Source organism: Microcaecilia unicolor, chromosome 3, assembly GCF_901765095.1.
Source record: "Microcaecilia unicolor chromosome 3, aMicUni1.1, whole genome shotgun sequence".
Lineage (NCBI taxonomy): Eukaryota > Metazoa > Chordata > Amphibia > Gymnophiona > Siphonopidae > Microcaecilia > Microcaecilia unicolor.
Genome location: NC_044033.1, coordinates 45,797,806 through 45,817,885, shown reverse-complemented (window position 1 = coordinate 45,817,885; position 20,080 = coordinate 45,797,806). Strand labels below are relative to the sequence as shown.

Sequence of the window (20,080 nt, the reverse complement as noted above, 5' to 3'; positions counted from 1 at the left end):
ACCCTCCTTACACCAGATTCTACCATGACAGGGTTGTTTTCCAAACCCACCCAAAATTCCATCCTAAAGTCCCCACGATTTCTCCAATCTCATCTCTATTCCCCTCCTCCCCCCCTCCTCCCTCCCCTTCTCGTGTGCCCTGTGGTACGCCCACTCGATCTGCAACAAACTTCCTTTCACTCACGATCTCTTCATCTCCCATTCCCTTCAACTGCTCGCCCTAACTGAAACCTGGCTCACCCCTGACGACTCTGCCTCAATCGCAGCCCTATGCCACGGTGGTTATCTTTTCTCCCATTCGCCCCGCCCAACTGGCCGCGGTGGCGGCGTCGGGCTACTACTTTCGCCCTCCTGCAGTTTTCAACCTCTCCACCTACCTCAGTCTCACTGCTTCTCATCCTTTGAAGTTCACTCCATCCGTCTATTCCACTCAGAGTTGCAGTCATCTACCGCCCCCCTGATAAATCCCTCCCTTCCTTCCTTACCGACTTCGATGCCTGGCTCTCCGTTTTTCTTGAGCCCTCATCCCCATCCCTCATTCTTGGTGACTTCAACATTCACACTGATAACTCATCCGACTCTTATGTTTCTCAGCTCTTCACTCTTTCCTCCTCCTTCAACCTCCAACTGAGCCCCACAACCCCTACTCACAAATCTGGCCACTGTCTTGATCTCGTCCTCTCTTCTACTTGCTCACCGTCCAATTTCTGCGTTTCAGCTCTTCCTATCTCTGACCACCACCTAATCACATTCACACTTCAGCACCCTCCCCCTCAATCTCGCCCAACACTAACTACTAGGTCCAGAAATCTCCAGGCTGTTGACCCCCCCCCCCCACCTTATCCTCTAGTATCTCTGATCTCCTCCCTTCCATCATGTCCTCCAAATCTGTTGATATAGCTGTCTCCTCTTACAATGCCACTCTCTCCTCTGCTCTAGACACCCTTGCACCGTCCATCTCCCGTCCCATAAGGCGTACCAATCCCCAGCCCTGGCTGACCCCTTGCACCTGTTACCTTCGCTCCTGCGCCCGTTCGGCTGAACGCCTCTGGAGGAAATCTCGCGCCCATACTGACTTCATTCACTTCAAATTCATGCTATCCTCCTTCCAATCCTCCCTATTCCTCGCTAAACAGGACTATTACACCCAACTAACTAACTCCCTCAGCTCTAACCCACGTCGTCTCTTCGCCACCCTCAATTCCCTCCTCAAAGTGCCCTCCGCTCCCATCCCCCCCTCACTCTCTCCTCAATCTCTGGCCGACTACTTCCGTGACAAGGTCCAGAAGATCAACCTCGAATTCACCACCAAACCTTCTCCTCCTCTTCAGCCTATAACCCACTCTCTCAACCAACCTACCCAGGCCTCCTTCTCCTCTTTTCCTGCTATCACCGAAGAGGAAACCGCCCATCTCCTCTCCATCTCGAAATCCACCACCTGTTCCTCAGACCCCATGCCCACCAACTTACTTATCACCATCACTCCTACTATCACCCCCACCATCTGTCATATCCTCAACCTCTCTCTCTCCACTGCAACTGTCCCGGACACCTTCAAGCATGCTGTGGTCACACCACTCCTCAAAAAACCATCACTTGACCCTACCTGTCCCTCCAACTACCGCCCCATTTCCCTCCTACCCTTCCTCTCCAAGATACTTGAACGCGCCATTCACAGCCGCTGCCTTGATTTTCTCTCCACTCATGCCATCCTCGATCCGCTCCAATCCGGCTTTCGCCCCCTACACTCGACAGAAACGGCACTATCTAAGGTCTGCAATGACCTGTTCCTCGCCAAATCCAAAGGTCACTACTCCATCCTCATCCTCCTCGACCTATCCGCCGCTTTCGACACTGTCAATCACAACCTACTTGTTGACACACTGTCCTCCTTTGGGTTCCAGGGCTCTGTCCTCTCCTGGTTCTCCTCCTATCTCTCCCATCGTACCTTCAGAGTACACTCTCATGGTTCGTCCTCCTCCCCTATCCCGCTCTCTGTTGGAGTTCCTCAAGGCTCTGTCCTTGGGCCCCTTCTTTTCTCAATCTACACCTCTTCCTTAGGCTCCCTGATCTCTTCTCATGGTTTCCACTATCATCTTTATGCTGACACCCAGCTTTATCTCTCCACACCAGAAATCACTGCGGAAACCCAGGCCAAGGTATCAGCCTGCTTATCCGACATTGCTGCCTGGATGTCCAACCGCCACCTGAAACTGAACATGGCCAAGACTGAACTTATTGTTTTCCCACCCAAACCCACTTCTCCTCTCCCTTCACTCTCTATCTCAGTTGATAACACCCTCATCGTCCCCGTCTCATCTGCCCGCAACCTCGGTGTTTTCGACTCCTCCCTCTCCTTCTCTGCGCATATCCAGCAGATAGCCAAGACCTGTCGCTTCTTCCTCTATAACATTAGCAAAATTTGCCCCTTCCTCTCCGAGCACACCACCCGAACTCTCATCCACTCTCTCATTACCTCTCGCCTTGACTACTGCAACCTACTCCTCACCGGCCTCCCACTTAGCCATCTATCCCCCCTCCAGTCCATTCAGAACTCTGCCGCACGTCTTATCTTCCGCCTTAACCGATATACTCATATCACCCCTCTCCTCAAGTCACTTCACTGGCTTCCGATCAGATACCGAATACAGTTCAAGCTTCTCCTACTCACCTACAAATGTACTCGATCTGCAGCCCCTCCTTACCTCTCTACCCTCATCTCCCCTTACGTCCCTACCCGTAACCTCCGCTCTCAAGACAAATCCCTCCTTTCAGTACCCTTCACCACCGCCAACTCTAGGCTTCGCCCTTTCTGCCTCGCCTCACCCCATGCATGGAACAAACTCCCTGAGCCCATACGCCGGGCCCCCTCCCTACCCATCTTCAAATCATTGCTCAAAGCCCACCTCTTCAATGTCGCCTTCGGCACCTAATCACTTCATCTCTTCTCAGGAAATCTCATCTACCCCAATTTGACATTTCGTCTTTTAGATTGTAAGTTCTTCTGAGCAGGGACCGTCCTTATTCGTTAATTTGTACAGCGCTGCGTAACCCTTGTAGCGCTCTAGAAATGTTAAGTAGTAGTAGTAGTAGATATCAGAATTCCACCTCAATCAGTCCATTGTGCTTCCTTTCTTCTTCCCTAAGCCACACTATCATCCTGTTGAAGCAGCACTGCATACCTTAGACTTCAAGCGTGCTCTAGACTATTATCTGGAGTGTACAAAACCTCAACAGAAGTGCTCCCAGCTTTTTGTATTCTTTGACCCTAACAGATTAGGGATTCCCATCATCAAACGTACTCTCTCTACTTGGCTGGCTGACTGTTCTCTTACATGTATGCTAAGGCTGGGCTAACCCTTCATGGCCATGTCACTGTTCACGATGGCGGCTTCAGTAGCCCATTTGTGCTCTGCCTCCATTGAAGAAATTTGCAAGGAGGCATCTTCACTGCTCACTATTGTCTGCAGCAGCATTCTAGGCAGGACAGCCAATTTAGACAAGCATGCCTACAAAATCTTTTTACTTCTTAAAAGTCAACTTCGCCCTTTTGGCCCTATTTTTCTGCTAGGCTCACTTTCTACTTAATTGCCAGGTTTCATTATTATGTTGTGAGCCTAATAAATAGTGAGTCCCGCATGTGAGAATATCATGCCTGCTTGTCCTCAGAGAAAGCAAAGTTACTTACCTGTAGCCAGTGTTCTCTGAGAACAGCAAGCATATATTCTCCTTAGGGTTACTTCATTTTATGAAATTACTTAAAGGGATCTGTGGGGACAAAAGTGGCCCTACAAGAATGGCACTGTTTTATACTATGAACCTGAATGCAACAGACTTCGATCGATGCCAGCTCTCATGTAGGTTTGTTCAGGAGGCAGGCCTCAGGCACATTACTGACACATCAAGGCCGGAACAAGGCAAAATAACTTCAATATCAACCCTATTTACAGAGCTGGGGACTTTATGGTCAGAAGAAATCAGTTTGGTCCCTCAAAAACACAACTCTGGAAAACACCAGACTTTGTTGTCCTAGTCAACGTAGCACTAAACCAGAGGCAAGGTTATACAAAACCTTTCCCTACGCCTAATAGCTGCTGGATTTTATCATGGGCAGTTCATTAATCTGTGGCATCACCTGTGTGCATGCTCTTACCTGTCTGGGGAGAGCCTACCTGCTGACCAATTGGGACCACCTATTGTTGACTGACCATCTTGGGAGAGAGATCATCTGCTATCCCAGCTGTGTTGCCTGACTGCTTCCATCTTTGGAGTTTGTGAGTGGGAGAGCTTTGTCCATCTGTCAAGTTAAACTTGTCTTTTTTTTTTTTTCATAGTGCCTAGGGTGTTAGGTGTCTTAATAATTTTGGACTAGGCTAAGTATGCGCTCTCTGCCTTACCTTCAATAGGTACATATAAATTCAATACTTTACCATCATTTTGGGTAACTGCATAAGTGCACTGGCTTTGAGTTGCACTGCTTACTGCTGCCAACATTTCTAATAAATCAGCTTTTCTATTATTTTTTTTTATTTTGGACTATAGTGAACTTGGATTTTGCTGTTACACCTGATTACCTAAGTACCTAATTACAACTACTTACATTCCAGAGTGCTATTTTTATCCCTTGCCATAGGTATGTCAGCTGGCCTCGCTACGCCGCTGCACAGATCCCCCTGTTGGCACATGATGCTGTTTCCCAGAACAACAATTCTGGCTATAACAGAGAGCATATCTGTTACAATTAAAAGTGTTTAAAGCCAAATTAATGGATTAATATGTCAAAGCTGAGGGCATGCTCTTTTAAGCCTTTTGGGTTTGGGGGTGGGGTAGGTTGTTGGTTACTTAAATCATATGTTGGAATCACAGATTCAAGCCGCTTTTTAGGTAAGGTCATAAACTATTTGTACAGAAGTTCACCTTGGTGGGGAAAATCTGATAGACCTTTTTATTGACAATGGAGGAATCAATTACACATCTTCATGATATGGGAAGCTAAGGAAGCAAACCTTACTTGTAAACGAGGAAGCATTTTTTAACCATCTGGAATAATTATATTCAATCACAACCCAAAAATTAGTTTGGTTTTTTTTAAACATTGCATTTGTGATGTTTTCATGTTGTTCTGATGCCATGGACATATCCTTGAGCTTGGGTATACCTCCCTCTAAGCTTGAGATGATTTAAGGTTTGGTAGGTGGGGTGGGGAGGGAGGGGTTGAAAGGGATTAGTGGGTTTTGGGGACATGAGTTTTAGGTGGGGGTCTATATAAAAAGTAAGGCGCTTCTGCCTTGCTTTATGGGCAAGGATAGCAGTTTGTAAAATGTAAAAATCTGTGGTACGTTTTGCTACTGGGATGAAACATAATAGTTTTAATGTAATTCTATATGTTATTGTAAACGTTATTCCATGTACTTTGTTCTGTTTCTTAATAAAATAGATTCCAATACAGATATCCCTAATCCAAGAAACACTGGAGATCTTTAGTGAGGCAACCTGTGGCTCCAAACTTGAAATCCAGTTCTTCTATTTTTAGTAAAAGTACATAATTGTTCTAAAGTTCCTTGCAGTGTTTCGTATGAGTCGCCACTATTAAGGGCAATGCCTCTTTTTATTACCTTATTAACACTAAGGCCCAGATGCACTAAACCTTAACGAAGAAATTTTCAACCTTAGCATGCATCAAAGGCCATTTCCCGAAGACGCTAGCAGCTAACGAAAACGGAATGCAAACGAGAAACTACCATTTAAATGTGGACAATTCGGAATGCACTAACCATAACGATTGCAACGAAATCATTTACCGTCAGAAATTTTACGTGAGCTCAGACCTGTAGTTAAGGCTTGAGCTGTCATCTCCCCGCTGCCCCCTGCACCATAAAAATCCAAGGTGGCACGTTTAAAAAGAAAAAGTGAGATACAAACACATGGCTCCTCGCTCCCCCTGCATCACTACAAAACTAAACATACCTCAAAAAAGGATCGGGAGGGGGCAAAGGCGCTCGTCAGAAGCGTCCTGTATGGATGGCCTTGCCCCCCCCACCCGAGATCGCCGCTGTTCCTCGCTTCCACCCTTTACTAAATTAAAAACTGAAAATAAAAATCTAAACTTTTGCAGCACCAGGCCCCCCCTCCCTTCCTGTCTCGATCTTCTTTTCCCAACACTGCTCTGCCTCCCGCCATCCTCCGCCGAGTTCATTGCCACCGTTCCCCTCTCCAACGGACCCCCCCCGCTTTACCGGCCATGCAGCGCCCCTCACCTGTGTGTGAAGGCGCTGCACAGGATGAAACAACGGATCGTCGATTGCTTCTGCCTCCACCGATGTCTATCTCCTTCTTCCTGTGCCCGCCCTCCTCTACTTACGTTGTGATGCAGGGGGGAGCGGGGAGCCACATGTTTGTGGGGTTTTTTTTTGTTGTTGTTCTGATGTTTGTGGCATGCGCAGAGCAGCCAGCATAACGCTTGGCTGCTCTGCGCATAATTTAGGGGCCGATTACCGACGGGGATTACGAATCTTTGATACATTGTACTTTTCAATACCGCACCGAACATGTGCGACTTGTTATTTTGGTGCATGCTTCGTTTTTTCAAATTCATTAGGGAGTTTAACGTTTTTGAATTTTTTACATTTGGTTGATGCATCTGGCCCTAAGTAAGGAAACTGGTTTAAGAAAAGCAACAAGACCAGGCAAACCTAATTTTTAGGTTAAGACCAGGAAAAAACTAAAAACTAATGCGTGGGATAAACATAAAGGAATCCTGTTCAGAAGAAATGGATCCTCAGGAGCTTAGCCGAGATTGGGTGGCAGAGCCGGTGGTGGGAGGCGGGGCTGGTGGTTGGGAGGCGGGGATAGTGCTGGCCAGACTTATACGGTCTGTGCCAGAGCTGGTGGTTGGGAGGCGGGGATAGTGCTGGCCAGACTTATACGGTCTGTGCCAGAGCCGTGGTGGGAGGCGGGGATAGTGCTGGGCAGACTTATACGGTCTGTGCCCTGAAAATGACAGTTACAAATCAAGGTAAGATATACACAAAAAGTAGCACATATGAGTTTGTCTTGTTGGGCAGACTGGATGGACCGTGCAGGTCTTTTTCTGCCGTCATCTACTATGTTATTATGTTAACCTGTTAAAAAAGGCATACCCTACCAATCCACCATAAACGCCTGATCTCTGCAACACAACAAAACTAAAGTACGTAATGGACATAACACAACTCTTCTGTTGTACGATTCCCTAGTGTGGCTGTGCCACATGAACTTTACCTACCACATCATCACTTTGTATTTGTTTACACCAGAGTCTCCAAACGCCTCTCCGGTACTATGTAAGCCACATTGAGCCTAAAAAATAGGTGGGAAAATGTGGGATACAAATGTAACAAATAAATAAGCTTCCTCTTTCTAAAATGGGTAAAACCCCCAGTAGAACAAGTAGGCAAAGAACTAAAGGAGGGACGGGGAGGAGGGACCATTCCCAGATACTTTCAGTGAGGGAATCCAACCCCCATTCCTCCCTGACCAAATAAGGGCAGACATTAATGGAGAGGAAGCTGCCGGATTCTTACTTTTAATTTGCCTTTTGCCTATATTGGTACTCATAGTTAGATTGTCACATTCAAAAAACAAACCACATTTGATGCAAAAACCCTTACTTGATATTCCTTGGTATGCACAAGGAGGGTGACTACCCCTGCGGCTGTGCACTGCAGGTCTTAAATAGGCAGCGGTGCCTCCCAAGAACATCAGAGAGGTTCTGGGAAACTCTCATCACTCCCCCAAAGCTAAGCCCAAGCTTCTGCTACTGCTCACTCTTGTTTGTGGAAGTTTGGGCCCTTCATCATAATATAAATCCACCAAAAGTGCCTGTTTGCCCAGGACCCACCAAAGGGTCAATCCTGGTCATGAGTGTGCACACATATAGCACTTGTACAGCTGATACCTGTGATGGGGGAAGGGGTGTGTATGTGTGTGCAGGTGCCTGTGCTGCACCTGCTCTGTGATGGAGCAATATGCATATGTGGTGGGGGGGGGGGGGGGGGGGGGGGGGAGGGGAGTGTATACCTAACACCTGTACCACTGCTGCATCTGCTCTGTGAGAGTGTGTATACCTATTACATGTACTGTTACTGCTAGTGCTGTATTTGCTCTATGGGTTAGCACTTGTGACAAAATAGGGGCCTTATGTCTGTGACTTATTATGTGAATATATGGCATATTTGTTCCCCAGTGCATTTCCCTTGTTTGGCCAGCAGATGACGACTCTTTTGTAAAGCTGTTATAGAAGTGACCGTTTTTTCCCCACCTGCGCTTTGAGGAAATCATTAGTCTCAGTATGAGAGCACAGAGATATCTCTGTCCCAAGACCCTGTTCAAGGCTTGTGAGCAGTTAATTTCCTGAAACTCCCCAGGCGCTACCCTGGTAGTGGCAAAATGTTTATATAGTTTTATTATTATTGATCCTTATTCAGTTACCTGTTATTGCCTGATACTTTTCCATCTGTTTTATATGGTTCATTGTTCTAATTCTGTGGCAATAAACCTTGTTAGTTTATTGGTTCTGTTGTCCTGGACTGACTAAGAATCCTGGTGATTTGTGTGTTGGGTCTCTGGTGCTTTCCAGGAACTGTGGGACCCCTGAGAGTGTGGCCCCAGTAACCTAGAAATCACTGGGGAATAACTTGAGAGTGGGAGACTTGCTCAAGGCAAGTGGGACCCAGTCAGTGGGGTGGAAGGTGCTTGTATAGAGCACATGCCCATGTGCAGGTGGGTCTGAGCACTGCTGAGGGCAGACCCTTCAGGTGGCCACAAGGTTAACCCCCAGGTGGCTGGCAGGCATTTCATAACAGCACAATACATATGTTGGAATGTGTATTGCTGCAACCCATGCTGTATCTGCTCTGATGGGAAGCACTGTGTGTATGTGGAGTGTGTCTACCTAGCACCTGTACTCACTTTCCTCGATGAATAAACAGAGAACAGTTTGTATATCGCTGTCAGCCCCTTCCACCAGCATCAAGTTTATTCGAGAGTATACAGAGGAGAGTACGCTGTTAAGTACTGGTGCTGAGTATATGCAGATATATATCAGTGCAATACCCCTCTACCCACAGCTGATAGTGACACCCACAGTGGTGTGCTGGTAAATTTTTAACAACAGGCTCTCTCCCCAGTCCACCACTGCACCCCCCCCCCCCCCCGTCCACCACTGCGCCTCCCCCCCCCCCCCCACCTCTGCGCCCCCCTGGGATAAAATGCCATAAATAAGTACATAAATATAAACTTTTAACGTTCAGCACCTGATTCTCAAAGTGGACATATTCCAAACACTATAATGAAAATAAAATTATTTTTTTCTACCTTTGTTGTCTGCTGACTTTGTTTCTCTGATCATGCTGGCCCAGTATCTGATTCTGCTGCTCTCTATCTGTTCCCTTGACTCCGTTTCCAGGGCTTCCTTTCCATTTATTTCTTTTCTTTCCTCCTTTCTTTTTCATTTCTGGTCCTCCGCAGACTTGACTGTATAGTGGATCCAGCTTCTGCCTATTTTCTCCATCCATTGCCCCCATCCTCCCCTCCCGCTCCCATCCATGTCCAGCGACTCTCCGTCGCCCCCATCCTCCCCTCCCGCTCCCATCCATCCTTTTCTATTACCTCCACTGAAGCGCCGCGTTATTTAAAGCCCTGCTGCCAGTCTCTAGCCTTCCCTGTTCGCTTCGTGATGAGTTCGTTCCCTCAGTCCCGCCTTCGCGGAAAAAGGAACTGACGTCAGAATGACGTCAGAAGGCGGGACTAAGGGAACGAACTCATCACGAAGCGAACAGGGAAGGTAATAGACGGGCAGCAGGGCTTTAAATAACGCGGCGCTTCAACGGAGGTAATAAAAAAAAAAGATGGATGGGAGCGGGAGGGGAGGACGGGGGCGACGGAGACTCGCTGGACATGGATGGGAGCGGGAGGGGAGGTAAGCATGGCCTGTGGTGGCGCCCTCCTGCCATGCTTACCTCGTTCACTGGAGCCGGCTTGTCCTGGAGAACAACCAGCTCGCAAGATCTTGCAAAATTTAACAAGCAGCTCTTGGGGGCCGGCTCCAGCACACCACTGACACCCACCATCCTCATTATCTCTGACCTGCCTTCTCTCAATCCAGAAATAGAAACAAATAGCTTAAGATTTATATTTAATAAGGAAAAATGTGTCAAAGATAAGACAACATCAGCAAAGTCCAGTCAGGGAGGCATAAATATTACAGAATGAGCACTATCCATAATAAAATCCCCCTCCCCTTTCCCACAGGGGTGTTTGTCCCACCAAAATGGCACCAGGAAGTATTCCCAGACAGCAACATACTGAAGATGTGTCCAGAAAGTAACAGGTACCACAAGGCCATGTGTCCAGAGAGGTGGCAAAAAAAAAAAAATGTCCCAAGGATGCACCTCTCTGCAGTCTCTCAGCACTGCTTTAAAAGGTGCATTCCCCAAGCACGGCTCACACTTAGGGTTGAACTCCAAGCAGAAGGGCCAGGTATCCCTTTAGCTACTTTTTTCTGTCCACTGCCCCTCTTTCATACCATGCAAAAATGATACACCACGTACTGGCCTAAGAAATGTATGCGCACTCTTTTCCATCAGTCATAGGGCTGGCTGTGGAGTCTGCCCTTGGTCCATGCCATGGAAACCGTGGGTCTGTAGGTCCAGCATTGTCAAAGTTTCTTTCAGAACAGAAGCGGAAACAAGAGGCAGGTCCCGAGGAACTCTCTGCATCGGGGGAACAGCTGGTCCCTCTAATGTGTCCAGGATACCTACAGCGAGGGAGAAGGATGAGATGGGTTGGGAAAGACAGAGTGAAAGAAAGTGATAGCAGAGAAGGAAAGATAGGAGAACAGAGGCAGGATTAGAGAAAGCCTCCATTTTCTCAAACACATGACTCTCTTCATCAAGACAGCTAAAACAAATCACAATAATCAAATAACAAAAATATTCTTGGTAGAACTTCTTACTGTCTAAATATGTCTGTGTCATGTCTAATGCGAGGCACACACAGAATTATTTAGCAGATTTATATCCCATTCCATCCACAGTTCTGGCTGGGTTACAAAAGAAACATACACAATGATTAAAAATAACATTACATACAAGGACATCATAATAAAGCATAATAATTATGTTTGCTGATGGCAGACATGTGGGTGGCATCAGAGCAAATCTGAACCTCTAACAAATCAGAGCACAGACTTCCGCTGTTAAGAGGAGACAAACTCCCCTCCTTTTCCCTCATGCATCAGGGCTGGCCTCCCTCCTTCCCCTATACATCAGAAGTGATATCCCCACCCTCAACCTGCAAACCTCTTCTCCCTCTATAGCTGTTTTCCCCTTTCCTTCTCTTACCTTCCACCACTTTGTGGTAAGCGAAGTGCAGGTAAAGGAGGAAAAGCATGTGCAGGACAGTCATGGAGCCACATAGAATGAGACGCTGTGTATGTCCCACTGTCCGCGACACCAGCACTGCAATCTAAGAAGTGAGGCAATAAGAGAGATTACTGGAGACCTGGAGGAAGGAGGAATGGGAATGAAAGAAACAGAAGTAAAATAGAGGGGAGGGAAGGAGTTGCTTAATGGTTAGTGCAGTGGCCTGAGAACCAGGGGAGCTGGGTTCAATTCCTATTGCAGCTCCTTGTGACTCTGGACAAGTCACTTAACCCTCCATTGTCCCAAGTACAAAATAAGTACCTGTATATATAGTATATAAATCTCTTTGATTGTAACCACAGAAAAGCGGTATATCCTCATCCCCATTCCCCTTAGTAGGGTCAGCTGTGGGGCATGATGTATGCACATAGGCAAAAGAAGACAGATGGTGTTTGATTAGGGTACTGTTTACCAATCTTTCTGTGGATGTGACCCCCATGGCTCATGTGACTCCGCAGACTTACAGAATAATAATGCACCAATGGAAATGCCACCCAGGTTGTGATCCCATACATGGGATTTGTGACCCACAGTTTGAGAAGCATTGGATTACGGGATGAGAGAAGTGACCTGCTCTGTGCATCTATATGGTGGGGGAGAAAGGGTGTGCATACACAAGCAGATGATCAAAAGCCCTGCGCTGTTCCAAACAGCGCTCTAAAATAGCGCTGGAACAGCACGGGGCGCTATTAGACCTATGATCAGAGATAATGCATGCAAATTTAAGCAGCACAATTATTTCTGATTATGAAGTAGAAGTGCGGGAGAATTGTGCCTGAGCATGCACTCAGCACAATCCTCCCGCACTTGGGCTGGAGACCAATGAAAAGACGTCTTTCTCATAGAAACATCCAATTTTGGACGTCCTTAACTGCCCATTGCAGAAACGTCCAAAATTTGGACATCCTCAACTGCCCCGTCATAGAAACATCCAATTTTGGATGTCCTCAACTGCCCTCACTGGCAGGTTTGCTGTAGGGGGGAATGGGGGCCTGCCAGCAAGCAAATGCATGCTGGACGGGGCTCACTATTCCTCCCCAATGATCTGCAAACCCTAACGCCAGCTCAGAGCTGGCGTAGGGTTTGTCGCGGCCAGCAACCTAATTTTTGGCGCGCTGGATGCTGATCATTGGGGATGAATGCGTTAAGCGCTAATTAGCATGCATTTGCAAGCTACTTGCGCTAAGAGCCCTGTTTAGCATGCATTTGCATGCTATTTGCGCTAATGCGCTCGAGGGCTCTGATCATGGGGCGGTAGCAAACGCCGGCGCTAGTATGGCGCTAACAGCCTCTAGCGCTGGCGTTTGCTTTTGATCATCTGCCCGACAGTGTGTCCTGCTGTGTATATGTAAGGTGGAGAAAGAAGAGGAGAAGTGGCATGTTATCTACAGTTATAAGATGGGTGGATTAAATGCAGTCTTTTGTGTGAAGTGGAGTGAAAAGTGATAGGGTGTGGGCATATATTTTCAGGCGAAATACAATGTCTGTACACTGAAAAATGTTTCCTTACCATGCGTAGTGTGGAGAGCCCTCCAATGATCAGCCAGAAAACATAGAACAGGGAGTGGAAATGTATATTGTAGGTTATAAAGAGCACAATGCAGTGTCCAAAGAGTCCATAGCCCTGAGAGAATAAGAGGTTGTGAGAAAATCATTCAACCCATCTTATATGGGAGTGAGGTCTCAGATCTCTAATCAACCCCAAATTCCGCAATGAGAAAGAGCCACATAAAACCACCCATTAACAGATGCAAAGCAGAATTAGGATGCATCCTCTTGCTACTCGATACAAAAGAGAATTATACAGATTTTGGTATCATTTCATTAACAGCAAGAAAAAAAAAAAAAACCCTCCACTACCAGGCACTCTGAAGTAAAGAATAGAACAACTTAAGGATATAGCAAACCTGCCCTACCATATCCAAACAGCTACAACCCTCTTTATAAAAAGACAACACTGCTCCAGCCCTAGAACATAATAAATCTCGTGAACAATACAAATCAGAATTCAGAATGCAGTGGCAAAAATTGTACTAGGGAAGCAATTCTACAGCTGGGCAACTCCATTTAGGTTCCTCAAAGATGTGCAGTAGGAGCCTATTCTATTAAAAAAACAAAAAAAAAACCTAGACTACTAGATTCCATCGGCACACCTAACATTTATGAGCCCAAACTTACACCAGCCTCAGAGCTGGCTTAAGTGCAGGCAGCTAAATGTGGCAGGGACACATATGACTTACAGTATTCTGGGAGTCCCACTTCTGTGTATGCCACCCCCTTGGGAATAAACACTATGTAAGTTAAGTTGGTATTTGCAGAATAGTGCTTAGGTGCCCCACTAACACTTTGTGCAGACATATGGGCTAGTATTCTAGCCTGCAAGAACCCTGTAAATGTAGACACTTAGATTATAAAATTACCTTTTAAGTGCTACAAGACAGGATACTACTACTCTATGGATGAATAAACTGCATTGGTTGCCAGTGTTTTCTAGAATAAGATTCAAGTTGTTGATGACCGTCTATAAAATTGTTTGGGGAAAGGTTCTGAGATATTTATATAAATGTTTAGAGATTTATTTGTCCATCCAGCCATTATAATCTGAGAAGAAAGTTATGTTAGCAATTTACCCAGTGGGTCTTTTTAAACTGGTTACCACTTGTGGGGAGGGCCCTGCTGGAATAGTGGAAACTACTCAGGGCACTAAAATATGTGACGCTACAAACTTTTTTGTAAGAAGTTAAAAATGTGGCTCCGCCCAGAGGTGGAGGTAACTGGATGTCAGAATGGGAGTAATTGTCAATCGAATCATAGGCAGAGGGCATTAGAGGCCATCTACTTGTACGGTTTTCTTGGGTTAAAGAGATCTATGGATTTTAGGATAGATAGTATTTTAAAGTCCAGTAAGAATAAATGTAAGTTTAATGTAATATTAGGTATTATCATTTTAAACTTAACTAAATTAAATTTCACTGAAGTGTTCATTTTCTGTCCCTCTGGTTCTTGGCACCAAGGCAGATTAATAAAATGACAATGCAATTGAAAGTCTATTACCTTTGATGAGTTAGACTGATGGTCTTACGCTTTTCCTGGATGGGCCGGATCCAGGCACTCAAAATGATATTGCTACTGCAACTTCTTTTTTTGTTCTTGGCTCTTCCCCTTCCACTACCATAGAGCTTTTTTTCAACAGCTTCATAGAAAGGTCTTTGCCTATATTAGCCGTAAAAGGTCGCAGAGAGTGGGTTGGATGGGAGTAGGATTGGATTGATGCTACCCCTTTGTGGGCAGTCCTATGGCTACCATGAATATATCTCCTCTCATTAATGAAGCAGGTGCCGCAAGGAATTGGTTATCCTTAATTCATCTGGAACACCATTTGTACAAAGACTTTTCAGATAGGCTGTATCATCTTCAGACTGTGATTTACTATATTTCTTTGTTTCTACTGGGGGCTGACTTTTCAATGCTGGGCATCTAAAGGTCTGCAGACTTTGGGACAATTTTGGGAGGGTGAGTTTGTATCGTTCTTGGACCTATAGGACAACTATAACCTGGAGGCATGGGAAATGTTTCAATATCGACAGGTTAGGGATTTATTGAAGGGCCCTGGGGGGGGGGGGATCTCACTTTAGAATCAACTTTACTGGAACAGGCCATGTGGGGGGGGGGGGGGGGGGAGTATATCTTGTCTCTATATGGCACTCTATAAGTACCCCACTCCAGAAATATACTGCCAGATGGGAAACTGAATAATACCTATACCTTAGATAGACAAATATTTAAAACACCTCTCCCAACTAACAACTCCCTTTAGCTTCCTATTAATCTGTATGATTGTTCTCCGTTACATGGTCTTTTCCTTTCCTTTTACAATTGGCATTCCTTTCACATCTAATTTTTAATTTGTAATGTTTTTATTTTTAGCTGCCACGACGTGTTTTCAGAAATGGCAGACTACCAAGCAAACATAAACATAGTAATTTAATAGAGAATGGTTTTAAATGTTTCTTTCGCTGGTATTACACCCCTAAGCGGCTGCTTAAGATGTATCCTTGGATCTCTGACTAACGCTCGAGAAAACTGTGGTAGCAAGGGCACCTTTTATCGTGCCTGGTGGACTTGCCCTAAGGTTCAACCTTATTGGACTTCTATTCTGGATTTACTGCAACAGTAGCTCTGTAAGCCCTACCCTCCAAGGGCAGAACGTTGCTTGCTCCGTTTTAACAACGAACAGCAGATCTAGTAAAACAACATTAGAAAATCACCTGACACTGGAAGAGCCTGTTTGAGCTTTGCACCATATATTTGTTATGCTGCTTTTTGATTCATTGCGGTGGAGCTGACATTTCTGGCTATGTACATTTTGAACCTACGACACACAAGTGATATCCAGCATACATTTAACCTTGATAGTGGAATCTATCAAGTGTTTTATTGTACTCCTGAGGCAGCCCTTGTGTAGGGCGAAAAGTAGGTCATGTCAGGTCGTTTTCTAATAAAGGTTGTTGTTTTACTGGAACCGCTGTTTGTTGTTACTACTTTTTGGTGCGGATCCGAGAAGCCTCCCTTGTGTTGCTCCATTTTAAGACTTCAGAGATCACTGTGAAACAACACACATTGGCGATTCATCTGTTTACCACTGCAAAATTGGCTTTGGCCCAGTCCTGGAGACAGCAAGCCTTGCTGCCCATGCCTCAATATTCTACATAAATTAATGTCTAAATTGACTGCATTGAGATGAGGATGCTTAGCTGTGTTTTATAAAATTTGGTGAGGGTACTAGACCTGCCATTTTACCCCAGTAACTGGCTCCCAAGTTTACTAGGAGGCGTATTTTCAAAGCACTTAGACTTACAAAGTTACATAGAGGGGCATTTTCGAAAGAAACGTCTAAGTTGGAATTTGGATGTCTTTGTAAAACATCCAAATTCGGAGGCGGGGAAAAGGTCATTTTCGAAAAAAGATGGACGTCCATCTTTGATTTTCAGCCATTTTCGAAACAAAAAATGTCGAAGTCTAAAACGTTCAAATTCAAGCCATTTGGACGTGGGAGGAGCCAGAATTTGTAGTACACTGGTCCCCCTGACATGCCAGGACAGCAACCGGGCACCCTAGGGGGCACTGTGGACTTAAAGAAATGCTCCCAGGTACACAGCTCCCTTACCTTGTGTGTTGAGCCCCTCAAAACCCCCCAAACCCCACTACCCCTAACTGTACACCACTACCATAACCCTTACGGGTGAAGAGGGGCACCTATATGTGGATACAGAGGGTTTCTGGTGGGTTTTGGAGGGCTCGCTGTTTCCTCCACAAATGTAACAGGTGTGTGGGGGGGGGGGGGGGGGGTATGAGCCTGGGTCCACCTGTCTGAACTGCACTGCACCTACTACTAAACTACTCCAGGGATCTGCATGCGCTGTCATGGACCTGAGTATGACATCAGAGGTTGGCAAGTAATATTTTTAATCATGTTTTTTGGGGGTGGGAGGGGGTTAGTGACCACTGGGGAAGTAACAGGAGGTCATCTGATCATTTCGGGCACCTTTTTGTGCCTTATTCATGATAAACACAGGTCTGGGTGAAAACGTCCAAGTTTTAGTGCTGGACGACTTTGCTTTGTTCCATTATGGCTCAAAGACGTCCAAGTCTTAGGAACGCCCAAGTCCCGCCTCTAACACGCCTCCGATACGTCCCCTTGAGATTTGGGCATCCTTGCAATGGACTTCTGACAAAGAAGTCCAAAATCAGGTTTTGATTATACCGATTTGGACGTCTCTGTGAGATGGACATTCAAGTGCTGATTTATGTCACTTTTTGGACATCCATCTCTTTCGAAAATGAGCCTGATAGTAACCTATGGAACTTTGTAAGTCTAAGTGCTTTGAAAAAAAGCCCCAAAGAGCCATTTTATTTTGGGTGGGGGGGGGGGGGGGGGGGGGTGAGGGGAAGCATTGGTTTGTTGTTGTTATAATGCTTATGATTTTGTTATTTGCTTATTTCTTTAATAAAAACACACACACACACACACGAAGCCTATTACCTGAGGTGGCTGTGCATTAGGAAATGAGATGATAAAATTCCATTTCTCTCATTTGTTACTAGCTCTGCACTGTGCAGGCTTCTTCAGCTCACTGGTGCTCTAGTGTCCTGCCTGGCTAGGTTACTGCTAGCCATGTACTCTGGAGGCAGTTGGTTGTTTTTGCAGACTGACCCAATACTCACCAGAAGCGAGAGTGTCTGAAGCATGGTCATCTGGGCGTTACAAAGGTAAGCTACGAAATACATGAAGGAGGAGACGCCCAGCCAGTACCCAAAACATGTACCGATGGCAGTGCCCATGAGAGTGCCTTCTCTCTGTAAGTGCAGCAGGAGATTGTGCGAGATGGAGAAAGAAATGGAAGTGGATAATCAGTGCCAGACCAATTCTTTTGCACTGCTTTCCCCTCCTCAAGTTCCCCCTATCCTAAGGTCCTGCTCTCACATTACCTCCCCCAACAAGGATTCCATTCATACTGGGCCCAACTCTCTTACATCATATCTCCTCGCTTCCTTATGCTCTCACCCATCCCAAGGCTCTCTTGTACCATCTCCTTTTCTCATGCTACTATCCATCCCCCATTTCAGGTTCTCTCACACTCCCACCCATCTCAGGACCTCATCTCTCTCACACCCTAAGAACAAAAGAATTGCTAAAGATCCATCAAGCCAGTATCCTGTTTCCAACAGTGGCTCATTCAGGTCACAAGTACCTGACAGGATCCCAAAAAGCAGATGTTAGCACTAGGGCTGCATTTCGATGAAAATTTTAATTGTGCGGTTAAAGGTGGTACATAGCCAGCAGTCCACAGGGACACACACACACATATATATATATACACACATTTCCTTTCTCTGCCCACATTAGATATCATACCTTTGCTGGTGGGGATGCCGAAGCTTCGCCAGTTGAAGAAATCTATTTGCAAAGCAACCCCCTTCATCCTTGTGCTGCCTCAGGAGCGAGAAAGTCAGTGTGGGTGCCTCCAGCTGCCGATGCCAACACTCTCCAAAAATGCTCAGTACATGCACAAACCGAGCATGTTTAGGGAGTGCAAGTGTTGGGTGAGTGGAGGCACCCTGCTGAGTTCCTCGCTCCGGAGGCAATACGTAGAGGAAGGTGGTAACTCAGGCAATGGATTTCTTCAGCTGGCAGGGCTTGAACCACCCCACCAGCCATTGAACAGGTACTGTAGCTTTGGAGAGGGCCCAGGTCTCCGCTTCCCTGTGGCTATGCCACTGACTAAAGGCCCATCTTCCTTTCTCTCGCTTCCAGGTCCAACTTTCTCTCCCTTCCTACCATCTACCCCCGGGTCCGTTATCTCTCTCTCTCTTCCCTCTCTCCCAACCGCCCCCCCCCCCCCCCAAGTCTAACACTTCTCTCTTTTTCTTCCTTCTCTCCACCCTCTCCCACCCAGGTCCATTATCTCTCTCTCCTTCTCCCTCCATCCTTCTCTTCCTCAATTCAGCTTCTCTCCTTTTTCCCCAGAAGTCCAACACCTCTCTCTTTTTCTTCCTTCCACCCACCCACCCTCTCCACCCCAGGTCAAATTATCTCTCTCCATTTCCCTCCATCAATTTGCAGCTCTTCCTATTTCCCTCTTCCCCACTGTGCACAGTCCAGTATCTCCCCTTTTAGTCCTACCACCGTTTCTCTCTCTCCCCCCCTTGGCCACCCAAGGTTCTCTCTCCCTCCCAGGTTCTCTTTCAATTACCTCCCTCCCCACCGGCATCTCCCAGACCGCCTGCAGCTCTTTTCCCTCCCATTTCCATCTGGTTTACCTTTTCCAATTTACAGTAAGTCTGCTGCCCTGCAGCAGCGGTAACCGTACTGATGAGCTGCCTATGGCCTGCAACGAGCTTTCCCTCTGACCCAACCTGTCCTAAACAGGAAGTTGCGTCAGCAGGGAATGGGACGGTTCAGAGGGAAGGCCAGGTCAGGCAGCTCCTCAGTACGGCTGCTGCTGCTGCTACAGGGCCGAAGACTTACTGCAAATTGAAATAGGTAAACCAGGTGGGAAGGGGAAGGAAGAGATGCTGGACCATGCTCGGGCAGGGAGGTAAATTATTAATCGTGATTACATTTTTTAATCACAATTAATATAACGTGTTAATTGTAGCATTAACTGCTATTAACGTGCAGCCCTAGTTAGCACAAATGAATATATGCACACAAATTATAAAATTCTATCGTACTTGTGTGTTACACCCAAACTCCGCCTATGTTTATGTCCATCAGCAAAGTACGTGTCATCAAATCATGGAGCATACTTTTCTCCATAGCAGGTCATTTATGTGCATACTCTATTTACTCACCTTCTTGCCACCTAAATTAATTGTCTCCTTTAAGGATTAACTTCCTAATGTTGAACTTTGAATCTTATAGCTGCAATTTGGGTTATTCTTCCTTATGTGCATTGCTTTGTGCTTGTACACATTAAATTTCATCTGCCATTTGGATACCCATTTTCTCAAAGTCCTCCTACAATTTCTCACTACACACGTGTGATTTAACGACTTTGAATAATTTTGTGTCATTGGCAAATTTGATCCCTTCACTCATTGTTCCCCAGTTTCAG

The 20,080-nt window shown here is 46.1% G+C and overlaps 1 protein-coding gene across 2 annotated transcripts in view; it reads right to left on the bottom strand.

Annotated features, from left to right (window-relative positions):
• Window positions 1–10,157: 10,157 nt before the first annotated feature.
• YIPF3 (Yip1 domain family member 3) overlaps window positions 10,158–20,080 on the bottom strand; it is a 37,118-nt gene continuing 27,195 nt past the window's right edge. For both annotated transcript variants that reach the window (XM_030195868.1, XM_030195869.1), the window contains exons 7-10: window positions 17,688–17,819; window positions 12,973–13,086; window positions 11,382–11,505; window positions 10,158–10,795 (exon numbers count right to left, since the gene is read on the bottom strand). In XM_030195868.1, coding sequence (XP_030051728.1) covers window positions 10,626–10,795; window positions 11,382–11,505; window positions 12,973–13,086; window positions 17,688–17,819 — 540 coding nt within the window. In that variant the 3' untranslated portion in view covers window positions 10,158–10,625. The remainder of the gene's footprint in view (window positions 10,796–11,381; window positions 11,506–12,972; window positions 13,087–17,687; window positions 17,820–20,080) is intronic.